Source organism: Aotus nancymaae, unplaced genomic scaffold (genome assembly GCF_030222135.1).
Source record: "Aotus nancymaae isolate 86718 unplaced genomic scaffold, 86718_ANA_hifiasm-v0.15.2.pri h1tg000077l, whole genome shotgun sequence".
Lineage (NCBI taxonomy): Eukaryota > Metazoa > Chordata > Mammalia > Primates > Aotidae > Aotus > Aotus nancymaae.
In genome coordinates this window covers 4,519,613-4,543,359 of record NW_026988492.1, presented here as the reverse complement: position 1 = coordinate 4,543,359, position 23,747 = coordinate 4,519,613, and the positions used below count along the sequence as shown (strand labels likewise).

Genomic DNA, 23,747 nt, shown 5'->3' with positions numbered 1-23,747 from the left:
GGATGTGGTGGCACAGGCCTTTAGTCCCAGCTACTTGAGAGGCTGAGGCAGGAGGATCACTTGAACCTAGCAGTACGCACAAAGCTGCAGTGAGCTATGATCATGCCACCGCACTCCAGCCTGGGTGACAGTGAGACCCCGTGTCTAAAGTATACATATACATATATACATACATAGAAATACATACATATACATATGTACATACATACATACATACATACATGGAGAGCCAGAAAATATTTTGCCCAATCTCAGTTCAGTTTTCTAAAGTTTGCCACTAGCAACAGTATGCTGAAAATCATGTGACTTTTTCTTTGCACATTTAAAATATACCTTTAATTTTTTTTAAGTAATATAAACATTCAAATATTATAGAAGGAATAAGGCAGAAAAACAAGTCACTCTTTTAGTATTTCATTTCCTCATTTGTATATCCTAGACATTGTGAATTGATGTTAAGGTACATGTATAATATGGATACTATACTGCATTTACTGTATTTTCTGCAAGAATGGAATCAAACTATTTTGGGAAACTCTCTATATCAGTACCAAACAATATGTCTTAGATGACTATTAAGGTTTTTTTTAATAGCTAAAAACAAGTTTTCAAATAAACATATGTATGCATATTTGCATACCTGTGTTAATTTATAGGGTGCTAAGAAATTGTTACATCAACAGGTAAGCATTTTAAATTTTGATAAATATTGCCAAATTAGCACAGCATATAAGAGTGTACTCTTTTATTTAACCCTTGCATATGCCAGGTGTACTAAGCATCATTTATTTAGGGATTACCAGTGTTCTAGATGCAAGGGAACAGCAGTGATCAAAATAGAAAAAATTCCTGCCCAAATGAAACTTACATTGTAATGGAGTAAACAATCAGTGAAGAAAATATTATGGCAATTGGTGATAAGTATTTTTAAAAGAAATTTTATTGAGAGAGTATGGTCTGCAATGGGGATGGTGGTGGTGTTTAGGGCTGTCATAGGAGACCTCCCTGAGGAGATGAACTTGGGCAGTGCATAAAGGATATTCCAGTAGAGTGATACAAAGCACAAAAGCCTGGAAGCAAGAGGCTAGTGTACCTGGAATGCAGTGAGCCAAGGGTAAAGTAGAAGACAAAAATCTGAGAGATGACAGGTGAGGACAGTCAGCCCATGAAGGGCCTTGGATTACAGTGAACAGGATAGGAAGCCATTGGATGATTTGACAAGATTCCATTGATGCTTTAGAAGGTTTCCTTTGCTGTGTTGAAAACTCACTACAAGAAGACAAAGGTGGCAGCAGGGAGACCAGATAGGAGCCAGTGACAGTATTCTAAGTGAGAGATGCTGGTAGCACGAGGTAGTTGGTGTCAGGGAATTGGTAGTGAGTGGTCAGATCTTGAATACATTTTTAAAGGTATTTCCTTCCAGATTAGATGCTTGGGATTTGAGAGAAAAAAAGGAGTCAAAACTGTCACTGAAACTTTTGGCCTGAACAACTGGAGGAATAGAATTGCCATTTACTGAAATAGAGAAGACTGAGAGAGCAAGAACTGGATTTGGATATGGTAAAAATTTTCCCATTAGAAATCCAAGAGGATGGAGACTGGGAAGGAGAACACATCAAGCCCAGGCGGTGGTGGAAAGGTGACAGGGTATCTGGATTCCCTAACTTTTTCCTTTTCCTGTTACTGGGTGAAGAGTCCCTTCGCAGCTTGGGGCTGGAGGACACACCTAAACATGTGGAACCCCAGTGCCGGGCAGCCAGGGCCAAATCCATATCCCCTCAACATTGGGTACCCTGGAGGTTCCAGTCCTGCCCACCTACCACCTGTCAATCCACCCTTTCCTCCTCTCCCAGGAGCTCCCCAGGGTAATCCAGCTTTCCCCCTAGGTGGGCCCCCTCCTCTTGTGTCACAGCCAGGGTATCCAGGATGCCAACCCTCAGGTCTCTACCCTGTTCTGTACCCACTGCCTGCCCCTGGAATGCCTCCTGTGAATCCCTTGGCTCCTGGCATGGTCGGAGCAGCAGTGATAGTGGACAAGAAGATGCAGAAGAAAATGAAGAAAGCTCATAAAAAGATGCACAAGCACCACAAGCATGGCAAGCATTCCTTCTCCTCTTCCTCCTCCTCTTCCAGCAGTGACTGACTGAATACAGGCCCTGGACTCTTCCCTCAAGTCTCACCAGTTCCGCTCTCCCATCAAGCTTCAGATGCCATGTTGTACTGGGGGAAAGTAGCCCTTGTGCTCCCCACCCCTACCCCAACCTGACCCTCACCCTACTGTTCAGCCCTGAGTGGCTAGGGAAAATGGGAAGAGGATTGCCATGGCATGGCCATCTTCTTGCTGCTTAGATTTATCATATAGCTAATGAGTTTAGCAGGGGAGCTATTTTTTGAAGATGATGAACTAAATGTTGAAGGCAAGTTTGAGATCTGTAAAATGTGATTTTTACTTCCACTTATAATACTTGTGATTGGGGAGGTTTGTGGAAATTTATGATGAAAAACCTCTTATCTTTTTTGTAATGTTGGCATACTTGGGGAATTTAGTGGCAAATACATTCCCCAGCAGGCCTTTTGGAAGTAGAAAAAAAAAGAAATCGAAGAGGAGATATCAAGTAGAAAATCTGGTATGTAAGTGTGGGATTCATAGAAGAAGTTGGGCTGGGATAAAAAAAAACTGGGAATCCACAAACAGTATTTAGAGTCATGAGACAGATTAAGGAAGAGTGGAAGAAACAGAAAAGAAGCAGTTGGTGAGTTAAGAGGAAAACTGATAGAGTCAAGAGAAGAGATTGTTTTGAAAAGGAGAGAGTAATGGATTATGTCAAATGCTGCTAGAAGATCAAGTCAAATGAGGACTGATAATTGTCATTGGATTTAGCAGTGCTCACAGTCATGACAAGAACAGTTTTGGTGGAGTGTTGTAATTGGAGTAATCTAAGAAAAAATAGGAAGAAACAAATTAGATACACATGTAGACAACTTTTTCAAAAAGCTTTAAAGTATAGAGGGACTAAAGTATAGAGTTAGGAATGGTGGCTTAATCAAGGTAACATGTTAGCCAGAGTAGAGATTTTGAAGCCAGAGAGAGCAAGAAAGTTGAGAGTGTATGTGAGAAATGATTATAAAAATATAGGATTAAAATGGTTATTTATTCTGTTACTGAGATTAAGCATCTTTTTACATGTTTATTGGCCATTCATTTTTGTGTGTGTGAATTACCTGTGCATATTCTTATTGGGCGGTTCATCTTTTCCTTATGAGTGTTTAGGAATTCTCTATATAATAAAGATGTCAGCCTTTAGTCATATGTGTTGCATATATTTTTCAAAATTTGTCATTTGTCTTTTGACTTGATTTTTTTCTGTGTGTAGTTACAGGTTTCATGTCATGCTTATAACAGCCTTCCTTATTCCAGGATTGTGAAAGGATTTGCCTATATTTTCTTCTAATACGTTTATGATTTCATTTTTTTCCTAAGTTAAAGTCTTTGATTCATGTGGGTTTCATTTTGGTAAAAGTCATGGGGTGGGGATCTGATTTGTTTTCCCAAGTGATTTTTATTAAATAATGCCTTTCCCCCCACTAATTTGCAAGACTACTATTTGTTTGGGATCTATTTTGGATTATGTTCAAATCCATTGTCTGCCCATCCTTGTAATAGTACAAATCTGTTTTCATTTCTGTAGCCTCAAGATAAAGTTTACTCTCTGGTATGTCTAGTTCATGTTTTCCTACCACCACCATTACTATTATTTTTCCCAATTTTCCTGAATCTTTTAATGTGTTTATTTTCCCAGAGAAGAATACCACCAGTATGTGTCAAGCATATATGTGCAGTATTACTAAGTGTTTCACATATATACTTATTTTCATCATTGTGACAACCATGTCAGGGATATATTATTATTATTTCAATCTTGGCAATGAGGAAACTGAGACATTAGAAGAATATATAACATGCCCAAAGTGACAAGGCTGGTAAGCAGTGAAGCTGTGATTTGAGCCAGGCAGTCAGGTTCCAGAGACTATGCTTCTACTTCTCTCTATATACTGTAGAGTTATTGCTCTAAGTCATTTAGATTTAGAATACAAGATACCATGTGTAGCATTTGGATCAAAATTGCATTGAATTTACAGAAAATTTTAGGTAGAATTGACATATTTATGATACATATCATTCTATCCAAAACTAAGATACAGCTTTTCATCTATTCAAATCTTTGATGACTTTTACACAGAATGCTAGTTTTCTTCATGTAAATCCTCCATGTTTTATTTTAAGCTTTTTCCTTCATGTGTTTCATTTGTGTTGCTATTAATAGAATTTTTCCTCTTTTGTGTTTTAGCTGGTTATTGTTGATATATTGGAAAATTTTGGGGTTTTTTTGGTTGGAAAGTTGTTTTTTCTTTTAAATTTGTAATTAACCATTTACCAAATTTTCTTACTACTAATAGTTTTTTCACTGATTTTTCATGAATTTTTCTAGAAATGTTATTCTGCAAACAATTTTGCTTCTCCTAATATTTATACTTATTTTTTTATTCTTTTTAAAAATTGGTTTATGCTTTTAAAACATTGTTAACTGATAATGATGAAGCTAAGCATCTTTATCTTAAAAATGCCTCTGATTCATAATAATTTATTATGATACTACAGTTTTGCTTTCATGCAAAAGTATCAGCAAGGGAATGGTGAATTTTTTTCAAATGCCTTTCTGCGTCTATAGATGTCATCGTTTCTCCTTCTTATGTTAATATAGTAAATGCTCATGTATTTTCTAATGTTAAGTAGTGTTTGCTTCATTCTTTTAATTTAATATTTTATTTAGGACTGTTGCATATTTTATTTAGGACTGAGCGTGTGTGTGTGTGTGTCCATGCCTGCATGTGTGCGCACATGCATGTGTATCCTTTCTCAGATTTTAGTTAACTGTGATGTTGACTTCCTAGAATTTAGACTTTTCATTTTCCTCTCTCCTTAAAAAGTTACAAAATTAACAGTCCTTTAAAGATAAGAAGAAATTTACCTGAGAAATTATCTGGCAGTTTGGGGTAGTTAACTAGTATCTTCCTAAATTTATTCTGTGATGTGTCTGCCTATGTCTCATAAATAATTTTCCAACTTCTACAATACAGTGAAAGGCTAGAAAGGCTTTCATCTAGGTTTTCAAATTTACTTTTTTAGGTTTGTACAAAATATTTATAATGCAAGTTTCCTAAATTTCTTTATAGTTGTAGTTAATTTAACTCCATTTGCATTTTGATATTGAACCTTCATGCTCCTTAGTTTTTCTCTAGGATTAAGTGGGGTAGCGATTTATCTTTTTTTTTTTTTTTGATTTTTTTTTAATTAATTTATTTTTAATTGCATTTTAGGTTTTGGGTACATGTGAAAAACATGCAAGGTTGTTGCATAGGTGCATAGGTGGCAGCGTGATTTGCTGCCTTCCTCCCCTTCACCTATATCTGGCATTTCTCCCCATGCTATCCCTCCCCAACTCCCCACGCCCCGGCTGTCCCCTCACTCCCCCCCAACAACCCCAGTGTATAGTACTCCCCTCCCTGTGTCCATGTGTTCTCATTGTTCAACACCCGCCTATGAGTGAGAATATGTGGTGTTTGATTTTGTGTTCTTGTGTCAGTTTGCTGAGAATGATGGTTTCCAGGTTTATCCATGTCCCTACAAAGGACGCAAACTCATCGTTTTTGATGGCTGCATAATATTCCATGGTGTATATGTGCCACATTTTTCCTGTCCAGTCTATCATCGATGGGCATTTGGGTTGGTTCCAGGTCTTTGCTATTGTAAACTGTGCTGCAGTCAACATTCGTGTGCCTGTGTCCTTATAGTAGAACGATTTATAATCCTTTGGATATATGCCCAGTAATGAGATTGCTGGGTCAAATGGAATTTCTATTTCTAGGTCCTTGAGGAATCGCCACACTGTCTTCCACAATGGTTGAACTAGTTTACACTCCCACCAACAGTGTAAAAGTGTTCCTATTTCTCCACATCCTCTCCAGCATCCGTTGTCTCCAGATTTTTTAATGATCACCATTCTGACTGGCGTGAGATGGTATCTCAATGTAGTTTTGATTTGCATTTCCCTAATGACCAGTGATGATGAGCATTTTTTCATATGCTTGTTGGCCTCATGTATGTCTTCTTTTGTAAAGTATCTGTTCAAATCCTTCACCCATTTTTGAATGGGCTTGTTTGTTTTTTTTCTTGTAAATCTGTTTTAGCTCGTTGTAAATTCTGGATATCAGCCCTTTGTCAGATGGGTAGGCTGCAAAATTTTTTTCCCATTCTGTTGGTTGCCGATTCACTCTATTGACTGTTTCATTTTTTTTTTTTTTTTTTTATTCTTTAAAGTTTGGGCTTTTGGACTGATATATCAGTTACATGGCTTCTCTATTTTTTGACTCAGTACTTTCCGCATTTGTATTTTTGATTTTGTCTTAACACTGTCCTTAGATTTTGTCATACTACCTATCTTCCAATAAGAAACAGTTTCTGTGAATTAAAAAGCAGACTTTACTTACGAAGGAAATATTAGTTATATGTAATTTAGAGTGAATTATTTTAATCCAAATACTTTCTTCAACACACAAAGGAATCATCTTTTCTTTGGACTGAATTTAATTTAATCTCCTGAAGATTTTGATTTTTCTGTTTCATCTGTCTGTGAGTTGTACACTGACTGAAATTAGCTCATTGAGTGGATGGGAGTTTAGATAAGGCAAGAAAACGGGAAGGTAATTTGGGAGGACAGCTCTTATTGGGGGCAGATAGATACACGATCTGTGGAGGGAGGAGAGGCCAGAACAAGAACTGAGAGAGTAACAAAGACAAATTCTGTGAATCCTTAGTAACTTTTATGTAATGAGAAACAGGAGAAAATAAGAACTAGGATTCTGTGAGCAATGACAACCCTTTCCCTGCATTTGCCTATCAGTTTTCATTCTATTAATAGTGTGTATCTGAAGATATTAAAAACCACCAATCCTTTTGCCAGGAGTAAAGTTTAGAATAATTGACTTTTATTGGAATTATGGGTTTTTTTTTTTTTTTTTGCAGAAAGGTGATTTTATTTAGGTAGAGAAAAGAGAAGGAAAGGAGAAGAGAAAGGCTTCCACGAAGAGTGTGGAAGGGGATTCCAGAGGTGAAATCCCAGAGGGAGCTCCCACCATGTGGGAGGGGATTCCAGAAAGTTGGAAATCCTGGAGTTATGTTTTAAAATATATTTTGAAAATAAAAGTGTTTATGAAGATTTTACCTAGAGAAGGATTTTAAAACTTCACCCAAAATTTACTGAATCATTAGAATTAGTAAAATCTCACATGTTCATGGTACTTGGGGCACTCTAAAACCATTATGATACCTATTTTTATAGTATTTATTAGATAATATATACATTGTACATTATATAACATTAAATTTATTTATTACATTATATCCTTCATTATACAGTAAAATACATATAGATAGTAAGCTAACATTATCAGTTCGATCAAAAGCCAGATTAACAAAACTTTACAGTAAATGCTTAGTATTTTTAGATAACTTAAGCTCCTCTTTCCTGGAGTAACATTATATGCAGAAGTTTTCTCTGATCCTATGAATTATCATATGAACTCTCCTTTACATTTTGTGTGCCTGTTTGCCTGGTCTGATTATGACTGCAGTTTGGTTTAACAAAAATTTACAGTGCATGCTTAGTATTTATGGATAACTTAAGCTCCTCTTTCCTGGAGTAACATTATATGCAGAAGTTTTCTCTGATCCTATAAATTATCATATGAACTCTCCTTTACATTTTGTGTGCCTATTTGCCTGGTCTGATTATGACTGCAGTTTGGTTTTCATTTTCCTGAATTATTGCTAACACTTAAGCATATTGACTTGTTTCTTCATTGAGAAAAGTAAGAAGTGTGGTCCCATATTCAATTCAGCAAATAATTCTATACCTACTATACCTACTATGTGAAAGGTAGTATGCCAGAGATGGTATGCAGGATAAAGTGTGTGTGTGTGTGTGTGTGTGTGTGTGTGTGTGTGTTGTGTTATTTTAGTCCCAATCAATGTTAAAGAACAATGGAAATACTTGGTCAGTGTCTCTACCTGTATCTTCATATTTCTCAGCATTCATGCCTAAATTTGTAGTGTTCTCAGCATTGTGCTAACAGGTAAAATATTCTACTTAATGTGAGTACAGTCTGTTGGCTCTGTAGAACACAACTCAGAGTGTATGTGTTTTTCTAGGTGTTTCTTAAATTATGACAATATGCTAATTTGATATATGAACCAGTTTGTTAAAAGTAATCTGTTAGTTTTTAAGGATCAATCTTCTTTTCTAAGAGAGATTTTCTCTTTCTTTTCTAATATGCAGATGAGTGTGTGCTTAGGAGCTTGATGGGAATGAGTGGGATGTAGTTAAGCACCTATTAATGGCATAACGTAAAAAGAGTGTCCTGGAAAGAAAAGCATTTGCACAAGCAAAAATAGGTAAAAATGTGGCCTTAGCCTGTGGCTTTAGTCAACACATGCCACAGTTATCATCTGACAAGAATTAAAGACCCCAAAGTTAATCTTTTCCCTCCTCCTTCCCCACTTCCCTAAGTTTCTTTCCTCTACATGGGCCTATCCTGCTATTCCAAGTCACAATAAATGATTATAGTGAGATTCTTTATTTATAAAGCATTTAGGTGATCTTGCTTTCATTGAAATGAATAAAAAATTGAGAATCTATTGGTTTGTTTTGGAACCATATGCATATAAGTTATCTAATTCTTTTTTGTGATTGTACATTAAGAAACATTTATGTGAGACTTTAATTACTATTATTGATACAGTGCTCCATGCAATCAAGTGCTAAAAGTAATACGTGAAAGTTCTTTTAACAGTTTATTGACTATAATGATGATATTACCCTGTAATATACTGTTCATTATATTATCAGATTCTAATGGTTAAAACTGTTTAGTCATTTGAAAATATCAGCAGTGGTAAATTGTTAAGTATGGAATTTCAGTACCCCAAAAAAAGTATAGACACAAAAATTTTAAGAATATTTATCATCAGTCTAACAATTTTCAGTGAGAATGCTTTGCACATAATAAAATGTGTAGGCTGTGGAATCCAGCCAACCTGGCTTTGACTCTTCAACTTAGTAGCTACATAACCTCAAACAAGTTACTTAGGTGCTCTATTTTTCTTTGCCTATCAGATGTAGATATATAATACCTATGTCTTAGGAGCTTCTATAAAGATTTACTAAGATAATATTAGTAGGAACAGAAAACCACTTGTATAGTCCTTGCTGTGTACCAGACACTGATCTAAGCACACTACATTTAAAAATTGTTTGATCTTCACAGCCGCTGTATGCAGTGGGTACTTTTGTGTCTGGCACTAAATATTAGCAAATAATACCAACAACCATCAACAAGTCAACAGGTCTTTAACTACATTCTGATGACAATAGCAATGTATTGAAAATGTTACAATCTTCTATTGAAATTTAAATTCATATTGTCTATCTTGTCATGTTTAAAGATTTTTAAAACTCCATTTACTATATTTTCTTCATCCTTGCTTTCTTGATATTTTAATTAAAATCAGAATCAAGACGTGATGATCACCTGTGATTGTTATCGTCAGATAAACTATATCATATTTTCAGCCAAAGTTTAAACAGTACAGAGGCATAGAGATAATTGGACAGAACATTTAGATAACTGAAGCCCTCATTGGCTAATAGAATTTATCAAGGGCCTGCATTACTCTGTATTGGTGGTGGGCCATTTTTAAAATAAGCTTTGTAGATCCACAAACAAAATAATAGATTCAAAAATACAAGTAAGCTTCACTATTATTTCAATTTCAGTGTTTAATATCAGCAGTTTGTTTTTTTTTTTTTTTTTTGAGACGGAGTTTCGCTCTTGTTGCCCAGGCTGGAGTGCAATGGCACATTCTCGGCTCACCACAACCTCCACCTCCTAGGTTCAAGTGATTCTCCTTTCTCAGCCTCCCAAGTGGCTGGGATTACAGGCATGTGCCACCACATCCAGCTAATTTTTCGTATTTTTAGTAGATACAGGGTTTCACCGTGTTGACCAGGATGGTCTCGACCTCTTGACCTCTTGATCCACCCGCCTCAGCCTCCCAAAATGCTGGGATTACAGGCATGAGCCACCGCACCCAGCGAATATCAGCAGTTTTTACTGTTTTTTTTTTTTTTTTTTCTCTCAGCTAAGTGACAGAACCAAAAGGTAGTAAAAAATCCTGGAAAATAGTTATTGGTCTTTTTTTCCATCTCAGCGGATAAAATACGTTGATTTTTTGGATTTTTCCTATCTTATGACACATATCAAACATGCTCTGGGAAAATTCACAAGATATTTATAAAATATATGCAATCTCTGTGTTTTGGATGCATAACATAATCTTCCATATCACAATGGCAGCTTATATAAGGGACGGAGAGGAGTTTTGCTAGAGTCCCAGAAAGTGATAGGCAGTCTTTAAGAGCACTTTGAGCATCCAGTATCTCTGGTTAAAAAGAACTTAGTAAAAAATATGAAGCATGCAAGCAAGTATTTGAACCAGAATGCATATATGTCTTAAAGCCTAATTTGGGGGAAATTTTCAAGCCCAAAATACTCTAGATATAAATATGTTAAATGTGCAATCCAAGGTCAACCAAAGAACATACAGCTAACAAAATTAATGATAATGCTAAACTGCAATATTACATTATTAAAAGGTAAGAATGGCACCAACATAAATCCATGACCAACTCGAGATACCAAAGATGTCTGGAAGCCTCCCTTCGCAAAATAGCAGGAATGTCAGCTATCTAGACGTGCAGTTTCACTGGTCAAGCATAATGAGAGCTTTCCAGTGAATAAGACTTTACATAATATAGCCAGGTCTTAGTGGAGTATAGAATTGATTAATATTCAGCAAATACTTACCATGTTCTAATTTTAACTTGTTGTATATAAATGCCAACTTAAAATGACTTTAACTAATAAGTCCTGAAAATAAAAATGAAAGTTAATAGCACTGCGCATCATTTGTCAGTAAGCATCTCCATTCCAAGTATATGTGTGTGTGTATTTGCCTCTTACTATGAGTTAAAGGCCCCTCAGAAAGCTCCTGTACTCAGAAAACTTACAGTCAGCTGTGAACCAGCCCTTTAGAATCATTCCCCTTACCCATACACATACTTCACTCTGCTCGTAGTGTGGCTGCTCATAGTGTAGCTGTTTCTGTCATGACACATATTTTCCCATTAGTATATTAAAGGAACTTTTTTCTTTATTATATTGATATGTTGAATAGACCTTTTCAGGTAATATTTGTGGAAACATAAGACTATTCTGGAAGGCAGTTTAACAGTCTCTACTTCGTAGTCTTCCCTTTGACTCAACAGTTTTACCCCTACTAATCTATCTGATAAGTGTATTTAAGGAATGGCCAAAATTAATACATATCTACAAGAAAATTTATCATGACATTGTTGCTAGTGCCTAACACAGGAAAATTTTATCAATAGTTCATAGGTTAAAGTATATCTCTGCAATAGAATGCTGTGTAGCCATCCAGAGGGAGAGGAGAAAGCTTTATATATACAGATGCCCCTTGACTTATGATGGTGTTACGTCCCGATAAATTTATTGTAAGCCAAAAATACTGTTAAGTCGAAAATGGATTTAATGTACTTAACCTATCGAACATCATAGCTGAGCTTAGCTTGCCTTAAATGTGCCTGGAACGCTTAAAGCTTACAGTTCTGCACGTCATCTAACATGAAGCCTGTGTTTTAATACGATGCTGAATATGTCATGTCATTTGTTGAATACCGTACCAAGGGTGAAAAACAGAATGGTGTTGCACCATCATAAAGTCAAAACATTGTAAATCAAGCCATCGTTAGTCAGGGACTGTCTGTACTGATGTAGAAAGGCTTCAAAGACATGTTATAAAGTGGCAAAGCAGTATGATGTGATCATGTGTGTTTTGAATTATATATATACACACACACATTTGTATATAAATGATGTTGGCTTTATATTAAATATAAGACACATATAAGTGTATATAAGATGAGGTTTGTGTTACAACTAAATAAGAAAAGGTATATAAAATGATTCATATCATGCCTACTTAGTGCAATGAAATAATAAAATTTGCTATTTACCTTTATGGAGTGGATTGAGGAAGAAAAAATAGGGCTTTTACTTACTTTGCATGTTTTGCATTGACTGATTTTACATGGATTACTTTTGTAATAAAATAAGAGATAAAAACATTTACTCTTGGGAAAAGATCTGGAAAAGCATATGCACACCAAAATATTAATGCCATAACAAAACTTGACATTTTTCTTCTGACACAAGATATTGATGAACTCCTAATATGTGAGCACAGCGGTGACCTCTGGTACTCTTTTGGACGATGAGTCTTCCTAAGGTCTATAAAAGCACTTTTGGAGTTTGGGTTATTTGTTTTCACCTTTGAATGTCTACCCATACTTTTAATTGTGTTTCTTCCTGCATGTTCTCAGGAGAATGTGTGTATGTGTGTGTGTGCGTGTGTGTATTTGGGGAGAGGGTTATATATACATGTTATTTAAGCATTTGGTTGATTATTTTTCAAGCATGCTTGGAAAATTTAAGGAAGCAATGGAAAGAATAACTGATACTAATTACTGCCTAGTTATCCAACAAAAAAAAAAAGCTTCTTTTTCTCCCTTCTTCTGAATCTTTTCTTAGCAAATAAGAATCACCCTGCAAGTAATTAAAAAGAGGTATTCTAGTGACCATACCCAATGAAGTACTAAATAGTTATTCTATTAGAGTGGTTATTACAAGAGCTCTAAAGGAAAACATTGATTATACTAGATTATTTATTTTTAGAGAATTTTATTCTCAGCTTATACTCATGGAACTCATTCAGAATAATTTTATATTTTGTTGAAATTCATTAAAAATTATAGAAAAAGGTGCTCATTTGAAAACTTTCAAATAATAGTTTTTTGGAATGACAAACTTAATTACATAGAAATTGACTAAATTGGTTGATTCTTTCTAAAGTCAGTATGGGAGAAATAATGTAATGCATGGGCCTATTGACAACTTAAAAATACTTGTGGTAAACTTGATGATGTGATGCTATTTTGTTAGGAAAGATGGCCTCTTAAGTTGTAATCCTTTAAGGATTCAAAGCCCTAATTGTATATAAGCAATATTGTATACTGTAGGCTCATTATTGTTGGAGGGGAGGTTTAATATAGAGTTGAAGAGCACAAAATGTGGAATCAAGACGGTGGGTATTCAAATCCTGGCTCTGCCACTTCCTAGCTGTGATCCTGGAAAAGTTATCCTCTCTCTGCCTTGATTTTCATACCTATAAAACAAGGATATAAGTAGTAAGTGGTAGAACTCTATTTCATAAGGTTGTTATAAAATTGTTGAAAGAATGTAATGGGTTAGTATTTATAAAGCACATCTACATATAGTAAGTGGTCAATAAGCGTAGCTACTATTATTTGTCATATTGGTCATGTAATATATAGTAAGTGTGCTATATGTGTGTTGTCAAATAAATTAGTTGTTTACATATTATTATTTAAAAGAAAACATTGAATTACAATCTGTTTCAAGTATCTTTTTTACTTTTATTTTTCTGAGATGTAAAAATTGATTTTTATACCAGTCGGTTTTGATTATTTGTTTCTTGTTTGTATTACAGTTACAAATTATAATACTGTGGTAGAAACAAATTCAGATTCAGATGATGAAGACAAACTCCATATTGTGGAAGAAGAAAGTGTTACAGATGCAGCTGATTGTGAAGGTGTACCAGAGGATGACCTGCCAACAGACCAGACAGTGTTACCAGGGAGGAGCAGCGAAAGAGAAGGGAATGCTAAGAACTGCTGGGAGGATGACAGTAAGTCTGATTTTTTTGGGTAATATTGTATTCTTGTGATTAGTTTTTAATGTATATATTAACTGAAAAGATAAATGTATATATTAACTGAAAAAAGATAAAAGATACACATTAAAATTAGTTTTTAATGTATATATTAACTGAAAAGATAAATTTATATATTAACTGAAAAGATGAAAAGTTTGAAATCAATAGTAAATTTGGCTGTCAATAAATATTTGGTGTCCTACTTACTAAAAAGATTATGAAGCAGAATAAGAAAGTTATTTTGACCATATTTACAATGAATATAATGTACTGAAATTTAGTAGAATTTACTAACCAGGATCAAGCATTCCAAATATTGTTAATATAATTGAACCTACCTTTAATTTCCTATTGTAACCCCAAATGAATACTCTATTTAGAAATCAATAAATATTATATTGGTATAGTGAAATTATAATTCAATGTGCAGAATTCCCAAACACAGATAAATCATGGAGATATTTTTAGTGTTTGTAAGGTTCTCTATACATACATCAGAATCCTTTAAGTAAGGTAGTTTTTTCACTTGCTTTAAATTTTTACTTTACTCAAAGCATGGCTGAGTGGAAGGAGCAGCGAAAGTAAGGAGACCCTCTACTTGCTGCACTTTTAGTGAGTAAACACTGAAAGTTTAACCTTTTCCCTCATCTGTCAAATGGAGAGTTTGGACTTGGACTTAGTCTTTTATTCTAGATCTAAAATTTCTTCTTTCTACTTTTCCTAATAAATTAATTAAATTATTTAGCCTCTCTTGCCAGGTTAAGCACCAGTGATAAAAAATAGAATATGGAAGTGGCATATTATTAATTAGAAAGGTTGGGTGTCAGGAACAAGGGCATCAGAAAAGGCAAACAGGTGTATGCAAGAGCTCAGATTCAAGACCAGTCAAAGGGGAAGTTTCCCAGCAAGAGTTCAAGTTCAAAGAAGTCATCTAGACAAGATATCAAAACTAAGGCTATAAAATCTGGGAAAGTGGATCAGGCATGCAGGTCAGAATATCTGGATGATGAAATGTGGAAGTGTAGATAAAGACTCAGTTAATAGGCACAGATTGGAAGAAGTTAAGATTTCTACAATATGACAAATCTAATGGTTAACAAGGGACTTTAGAAATAATATAATCAGGCCGGGCGCGGTGGCTCACGCCTGTAATCCCAGCACTTTGGGAGGCCGAGGCGGGTGGATCACGAGGTCAAGAGATCGAGACCATCCTGGTCAACATGGTGAAACCCCGTCTCTACTAAAAATACAAAAAATTAGCTGGGCATGGTGGTGCGTGCCTGTAATCCCAGCTACTCAGGAGGCTGAGGCAGGAGAATTGCCTGAACCCAGGAGGCGGAGGTTGCGGTGAGCCGAGATCGCGCCATTGCTTTCCAGCCCGGGTAACAAGAGCGAAACTCTGTCTCAAAAAAAAAAAAAAAAAAAAGAAATAATATAATCAGCCCTCTCATTTCATATTGTTATTCATTTGACTGTTCAGCAATGTCTGTAGAAATGGGTTGCAACTGTGACTAAGACTCTGCATGAACGGTATTTATATGGCTTAATAGAGAAGAGAGATAAATAAGTCACAAATACATTACAGTTTTATTTAGGGGTATACATTATGTGGCAGCATTGAAGAGGAACATCCACATTAGAGAAGGAAAAAGTCCTAAAAGAGTTCTGAGTGAAGCAGAGTTGGTCTTAAAACAGAGTTCTTAAGGACTGATGGAGGTTAATTAGGCAAAGTTGAGTGAATGTAAGGTGCTTCAGGCAAAAGAGGCAATACACATGAAGCCACAGAGGCTTGAGCAAAGTGTTCACAGAAAATGAGATCAGAGAAGTAAACAAGAGAAAAAATATGAAGTAATTTGTGTGCTATGTCAAAGAATTTTAACCTTATCATGGAAGCTATGAGATCATTAAATTAAATTAAAATTACATAATTAATGTAATTTATAAATAAATCTGGTGCAGTATGGAAAAAGAATTTTAGAGGGAAGAACCTGAGGTAGTGTCTTCAATATGGAGGCTATAATAATCAGGCAGTGTTAAGGGTTTTTGAGTTAAAGTAGTTGCCATGGGATGGGAATAGAAGGGAGATATTTGAAAGACATATAGGAGATAGAATATATGAGAATTGGGAAGGCCCGTTTCTAGATGCAGTCCCAGGTTTCTAGAAAATAGGACCCAGAGAAGTTGACTTGCTCACTTAAGACAGCTGGTTAATGGTAGAGCTGTTAATTTGTTAATACTAAGCTCCAACATTTTTGGAGCAACGGTTTCTTGTGTATTTCTTGTCTGTGGCCTGAATTATGTAGTTGATCCAGAGTCTTAATAATGGAATCAAGAATGAAATGATCTGTCTGGAAAAAGGGGCAGTAAGAAGAATACAACAGATGAAGGGAGAAAGAAAGGTGAAAAATCAGGGAAGAGGTTCTGCTTCTGAGAATATGTTGGGTTCGATTGTTTGGACTAAGGCTTTTCACTGAAAACAACTAATGATGCTGGATTAAAAATAAAAACAAAAAGCTTCTTAGCAGTTCTAAAGAGCTAAGTAAAACATTAGCTTGTCAGAATCTGAGAGAATAAAGAAACCCATAGAAGTAAACAGAGAAGATCATAGAAGACATTTGGGCCCTGAATATATTTGCCTAACCAGGGAAATGTAAGGTGATTTTCAGGCTTCCAAGAGGAAACAAAGCATGAGACCACCAAAGGTAGTTTAATAGCAGATCTTCCACTAGTATGGATTATGTCTTGACTATACCGACAAAGTAAAAACAAATTATTTACCATCTCTACCATCCCTGAGAGTCAGCAAGCAAAGTTTCCCTGGTTAGGTATTCAGGGAATGGAGGATTGTTTCTGAGAAGTAGTAATCACAAGCTGTCTCACACTGATTTGAAATCCAAGTTTACACTGCTGTGTAGACTGAAAATCTAAAGCCATATTTGAGTTTAAAGTGGAACTGCTACAAAGATCTATTGGCACCATGCAGAAGTAAATACAAGTCTTTTGGAGAAATATATCTTCTTCCTAGTACCATAGAACTCTCCCAAATAATTTAGCAAGAAGATAGAAACATGCGTGAGAATTACCAGAAATAAAAGGAAGCAGAAATTGACCCATAAAGGCTAATTACTAGAGTTATATGATACAGATTATAAAATGACTGCTGTCTTGTTCAAAATCAGATCAACTTGAAATTATCTGCTATGATATGATAAAATATAACCAATGTGTTTTAAGAGTAATACAGCTAAAAATAAAAAATTTAATAGTAGGAATTTGAAATTCGGAGGATACATTTAACAGCAAATTAAACAGGGTTAAAGAAAAATTAATGATTTGGAAGATAGAGAAAAACTACACTAAATGGAAGTCAGAGAGACAAATAGAAAAAATATGAAAAACAGGTTAAGATACATGAAGGTCCAAGATACCTTACGCCAGGAGAAAAGATAATAGGGCAGCAGCCTTAGTTGAAGAAATAATGGCTGGGGTTTTTATTTATAATCAGCGAAAAACAGCATACTACAGATTCAAAAAGTCCAACAAATCTCAAAAGGGATAAATAGGAGAATGATGTGAACAACTTAGCAGAAGAAGAGTTTTCAGCCCTCATTCACCCACATAAACACCAATTTTGTCAATCACTCACAGAAAAGAATACATTTGTGGGACCCCCCCCCCGCCAGAGTCCTGCTGATAGGTTCCAGCACCTGGTGTAGCAAAAAGTACATCAGGAATGGACATATTGAAGAGAGTACAAAGAGCAATTTCACTTAACCTGCATTATCCGTCCTCCAAAGCAGCGTAGCTCAGTGCCAAGAGAGGCCCATTGGCCAGCAATTCTCCCACAAGGGAGAGCAAGAGCAAGGTGAGCACCTGGCTTCCTCAGCCTTGTGAGATAGCACCTAGGAGGCTCACCTCTGTCTTGTCCTACCCAGAACACTGAAGGAATCAGAATGCTGATTCAACTGGCTATAGCTAGGAGGAGAGAAGAGGAAGGAATGTATGACAACCAGCGTGTGTTTCTTAACAGCAAGCTGCAAATCCTACTCACTGGATTGAGGACTCCACTGAAACTAAACTATGAATCCTGCAGAACAGTTCACCTGCGGACTTCTCCAACTAGCTGATGTTTGCCCCTAGTATGCTGTGTTCAATAGGCATGATGCTCTGCATGTCCCTTTGTATGTCCTACGTGACATTCTTCAGGCAACACATGGATCTAAGCAGCAGAAATGGATCTCCAACTCTGCATCTCTATAGGAGACAGTCATACAGCACAACACAGCTACAAACTACAAACAATTAACATTTCAGAAAACTACTACACTAAGGCTATCTATAACCAAGGAATTTATACAGAGCCTTGGCCCCCTAAAAGCACATAGACGCAAAGCCAAAGGACACAACCCAACATATCCAAGAGTCACACCCTCAAGGGGCAAAGAAAAATAATCCCACCCAAATGAAGATAAATCCAATAATAAGAGTGACAGCTTCTATATATGAGAAGGAATCAGAACAAGAACTCCAACACCATGAAGAAATAGAATATTGTGACACCCCAAAAGGACCACATTAGCTCTCTAGCAATGAATCTTAATGAAAATGAAAACTTTGACATGACAGATAAAGAATTTAAGATACAGACTGTAAAGATGCCCAGTGAGATCCAAGAGAAAGTTGAAAACCAGAACAAAGCAACTAGAGAAACAATCTAAGAGATGAAAGCCAACATAGATACACTTTTTAAAAAACAAAATGGAACATCTGAAAATGATAAATTTGTTGAAGGAATGTCAAAACACTGTTGAAAGCTTTAACAATAGACTAGACCAACCAGAAGAAAGATTTCAGAGCTTGAAATTAACCCAGTCAGACAAAGAAAAAAGAATTTTTAAAAATGAACAAAGCCATCAAGAAATATGGGATTATGTAAAGCTACCAAACCTATGACTTGCATTCTTGGTAGAGAAGAGGAAAAAGTAAAAAGCTTAGAAAAATATAGAATAATGTAGGAAAATCTTCCAATCTTCTAGAGATGTAGACATCAAGATACAGGAAATTTAGAGAGCATCTGAAAAATACTGTACAAGACATGACCAAGGCATATAGTCATGAGGCTATCCAAGGTCAGTATGAAAGAAAAGTCTTAAAGGCAACTAGAGACAAGTGTCAAATCACCTATGACGGAAGCTCATCAGCCTACTGGTGGACTTCTAAGCAGAAACCTTGTAAGACAGAAGAGATTGGAGGCCTATTTTTAGCCACCTTGAAAAAATGTCAGTGAAGAATTTTATATCTTGACAAACTAAGCTTCATAAATGAAGGAGAAATAGTCTTTCCCAGATAAACACACAAAGAGAGAATTCATCACCATTATTACACCATCTTACAAGAAATGCTCAAAGGAGTTCTAAACAAGGCAATGAAAGGATACTTATCATCATAAAAACACAGGTATGTTGAAACCTCAAAGATCCAATAAAGCAATTACATAATTTGGAGACTCCAAGGCAACTAGACAACAAAACTGTGATGAGAACAAAAATACATATACTAATATTAATCTTGAACATAAATAGCTTAAATACTCCATTTAAAAGATAAACACTAGCAAATTGGATAAAAGAAGCAGGACTCAACCATCTGCTGCCTACCGGAGACCAACCTAATGGCAAAAGACCAACCATAGACTCAAAGTAAAGGGGCTAGCAGAAGACAAGAAAAAACAAAAGAGCAAATGTAAGTGAGATTGAGACCAAAAAAATGATAAAAAGGATCAACATGATGAAGAGTTGGTTCTTTGAATGGATAAACAAAATTGATAGACCATTAGCTAGTTTAATGAAGAAAAAAGAGAAAATTCAAATAAGCACAATCAGAAATTATAAAAATGTTTGTATTGCTGATACAACAGAAATACAAAAGCTCCAGGGATTACATGAGCATCTCTATGTGCACAAACTAGATAACCTAGAGGAAATGATAAATTCCTGGAACACACAACCTCCCAAGATTGAATCAGGAAGAAATAGAATTCCTGAACAGACCAATTATGAGTAATGAAGTTAAATCAATCATAAAAAATCTTCCAACAACAACAAAAAAGCCCAGGACCAGAGAGATTTACAGGACAGTTTTACCACATCTACAAAGGAGAGCTGGTACCAGTCTTACAGAAACTATTCCAAAAACGAGGAGGGAGGGATACCTCCCTAACTCTTTGTGTGATACTAATTATCTCCCTGATGAATATAAATGTAAAAATTTTCAAAAAAATAATAGCAAACCAGATTCATCAGCACATCAAAAACAAAATTTATCACAATCAAGTATATTTTATTCTAGGGATACAAAGATGGTTCAGCATTTTCAAGTCAATAAATGTGATTTACCACATATGCAGAATTAAAAACAAAAACCATATGATCATCTCAATAGACGTGGAAAAGGCTTTTGATAAAATCCAGTGTCCTTTTATGTTAAAAAAAAAAAAAAACCCTCGGAGATGGTGTCCAAGATGGCCGGTTAGGAGCAACTCAGGATTGCAGCTCCCAGTGAAAGCGCAGAGAGTGAGTGGATGCCGCATTTCCAAACGGATTTTTATTGCCCACAGACCAGGAGATTCCCAGGCGGAGGAGCCCCACAGGTCGCCAGCACGGCTGTTTTGGCCTGCATAGCTGTTTTGCCGGCGCCCCGGCACAGCGGTCCCTGGTGCAGAGTAAACGGGACTGGGCGCCCCCTGTTAGCCAGCAAGGGGAGCTCTGGGAAGGTCCGGGAAGGCAGAGTCACTCACTCATCTGATTGAAAAAAAGGGGACTAAAACAGGGAGCCAGGCCAGGAGATTCCCGGGCAAAAAAGCGCCACAAATCTCAGTGCTGCTGTTTCAGCCAGTGTAGTGGGTCGCAGCACGGGAAATCACACAGATCCTGACGCCTTTTCAACCGGCGACTGTAACACCTGGGAGAGAGCCGACCCTTCAACTAAAAACAAAAAGGCTCTGAGGCAGGGAGCCAGGTGATCAGACTCGGCTGGGCCCCCCCGCTGCCCCCCCACACACACACACACAAAACAGCAATTGGAAACGCTCTGGGTTGAGAGTTTCACAGCAAGCACAGCTGAACCTGGGATGGTCCAGCTCTGTGGGGGAGGGGCATCTGCCATTACCGAGGCACTCTACCACTATGGAGGCAATCCGCCATTGCTGAGGCAGCCTGCCGTTGCCAAGGCAACCCGTCATTTCAGAGAGAGTCCCTCATTACAGAGGCAGGCCACCATTGCTGAGGCAGTTCTAACTACGCCCATATAAACAGGACTGCAGGGAAGTTCACACGGCAGCTGGGCAGAGCCCACAGCAGCTCAGCAAAGCCTCTGCAGGCAGACAATGACTAAGCTGCCTCCTTTCTGGGCAGGGCAGCCCTGTAAAAAAAAAAAAAAAGGCAACAGCACAGTGGAAACTCATAAATAAAGCCCTAACTCCCCAGGACAGAACACCTGGGGAAAAAAAAGAGGGGTTATGAATTCTGCTGCAGCACACTTAAACTAACCTGCCCAGCAGCTCTGAATGAACAACAGAGCTCACAGCTCAGGACAGACTGCCTCCTCAAAGAACTCCCTGACCCCCATATATCGAAAGAGTCACCTCACAAAGGAGAGCTCAGACTGACATTCGGTGGGTATCCTTCTGGGACAAAGCAGAAGAAGAAACTGGTAGCAACCCTTACTGTTCTGCAGCTGCTGCAGGTGATCCCCAGGCAAGCAGGGCCTGGAGTGGACCTCAGCAGTCCTACAGCAGAGGGGCCAGACTGTTAGAAGGAAAACTAAGAAACAGAAATAACTTCATCATCAACAAACAGGACGTCCACTCAGAGACCCAATCAGAAAGTCAGCAACTACAGAGACGACAGGTGGATAAATCCACAAAGATGGGAAGAAACCAGCGCAAAAAGGATGAAAACACCCGAAACCAGAACACCTCTCCTCCTACAAGGGATCACAAATCCTCACCAGCAAAGGAACAAGACTGGATGGAGAATGAGTGTGATGAAATGACAGAATCAGGCTTCAGAAGGTGGATAATAAGAAACTTCCGTGAGCTAATAGAACATGTTCTAACCCAATGCAAAGAAACTAAGAACCTTGAAAAAAGATTTGATGAAATGCTAACGAGAATGGACAACTTAGAGAGGAATATAAGTTAATTGATGGAGCTGAAAAAAACAACACGGGAACTTCGTGAAGCATGCACAAGTTTCAACAGCCGAATTGACCAAGCAGAAGAAAGGATATCAGAGGTTGAAGATCCACTCAATGAAATAAAACAAGAAGGCAAGATTAGAGAAAACAGGGTAAGAAGGAATGAACAAAGTCAACAAGAAATATGGGACTATGTGAAAAGACCTAATCTACGTTTGATAGGTGTACCTGAATGTGACGAACAGAATGCATCCAAGCTGGAAAATACTCTTCAGGATATTATCCAGGAAAACTTCCCCAACCTAGCAAGGCAGGCCAATATTCAAGTACAGGAAATAGAGAGAACACCACAAAGATATTCCTCAAGAAGAGCAACCCCAAGGCACATAATCGTCAGATTCACCAGGGTTGAAATGAAGGAGAAAATGCTAAGGGCAGCCAGAGAGAAAGGTCAGGTTACCCACAAAGGGAAGCCCATCAGAATCACAGCAGATCTCTCAGCAGAAACCCTACAACCCAGAAGAGACTGGGGGCCAATATTCAACATCCTTAAAGAAAAGAACTTTCAACCCAAAATTTCATATCCAGCCAAACTAAGCTTCATAAGTGAAGGAAAAATAAAATCCTTTGCGAACAAGCAAGTACTCAGAGATTTCATCACCACCAGGCCTGCTTTACAAGAGATCCTGAAAGAGGCACTACACATAGAAAAGAACAACCAGTACCAGTCACTCCAAAAACATACCAAATGGTAAAGAGCATCGACAGAATGAAGAATCTACATCAACTATCAGGGAAAACAGCCAGCTAGCATCAAAATGGCAGTATCAAATTCACACATAACAATATTAACCCTAAACGTAAGTGGACTAAATGCCCCAATCAAAAGACACAGACTGGCAAATTGGATAAAAAGCCAAAACCCATCGGTGTGCTATAGCCAGGAAACCCATCTCACATGCAAGGATACACAAAGGCTCAAAATAAAAGGATGGAGGAAGATTTACCAAGCAAATGGAGAGCAAAAAAAAGCAGGAGTGGCAGTTCTCATCTCTGATAAAATGGACTTTAAAGCAACAAAGATCAAAAGAGACAAAGAAGGACATTATATGATGGTAAAAGGATCAATGCAACAAGAAGAGCTAATGATCCTAAATATATATGCACCTAATACAAGAGTACCCAGATACATAAGGCAAGTTCTTAATGACTTACAAAGAGACTTAGACTCCCACACAATAATAGTGGGAGACACCCCATTGACAATATTAGACAGATCAACGAGACAGAAAATTAACAAGGATATCCAGGACTTGAACTCAGACCTGGACCAAGCAAACCTAATAGACATTTACAGAACTCTCCACCCCAAATCCACAGAATATACATTCTTCTCAGCACCACATCACACCTACTCTAAAATTGACCACATAATTGGAAGTAAATCACTCCTCAGCAAATGCAAAAGAACGAAAATCATAACAAACAGTCTCTCAGACCACAGTGCAATCAAGTTAGAACTCAGAATTCAGAAACCAACCCAGAACCGCACAGCTTC

At 37.0% G+C, this 23,747-nt stretch overlaps 2 protein-coding genes across 21 annotated transcripts in view; both read left to right on the top strand.

Annotated features, from left to right (window-relative positions):
* The window catches only part of ZEB1 (zinc finger E-box binding homeobox 1), a 203,526-nt gene that overhangs the window by 116,722 nt on the left and 63,057 nt on the right, over positions 1-23,747 (top strand). For 19 of the 20 annotated variants that reach the window (XM_012445598.2, XM_012445596.2, XM_021665190.2 and 16 more), the window contains one exon: positions 13,766-13,966. In XM_012445598.2, coding sequence (XP_012301021.2) covers positions 13,766-13,966 — 201 coding nt within the window. Of the gene's footprint in view, positions 1-13,765; positions 13,967-14,599; positions 14,606-23,747 lie in introns of those variants that run through there. The other variant, XM_064368502.1, reaches the window with a different exon arrangement.
* LOC105712541 (proline-rich protein 13-like) lies at positions 1,446-3,346 on the top strand. Its single transcript, XM_064368503.1, has one exon. It carries the CDS (start codon positions 1,592-1,594, stop codon positions 2,141-2,143), a length of 552 nt encoding a protein of 183 aa, XP_064224573.1. The 5' UTR covers positions 1,446-1,591; the 3' UTR covers positions 2,144-3,346.

What these genes read in the sequence shown, in the direction of transcription:
- LOC105712541 (XM_064368503.1), top strand. Translation starts at nt 1,592, where the DNA reads ATGGAGACTGGGAAGGAGAACACATCAAGCCCAGGCGGTGGTGGAAAG.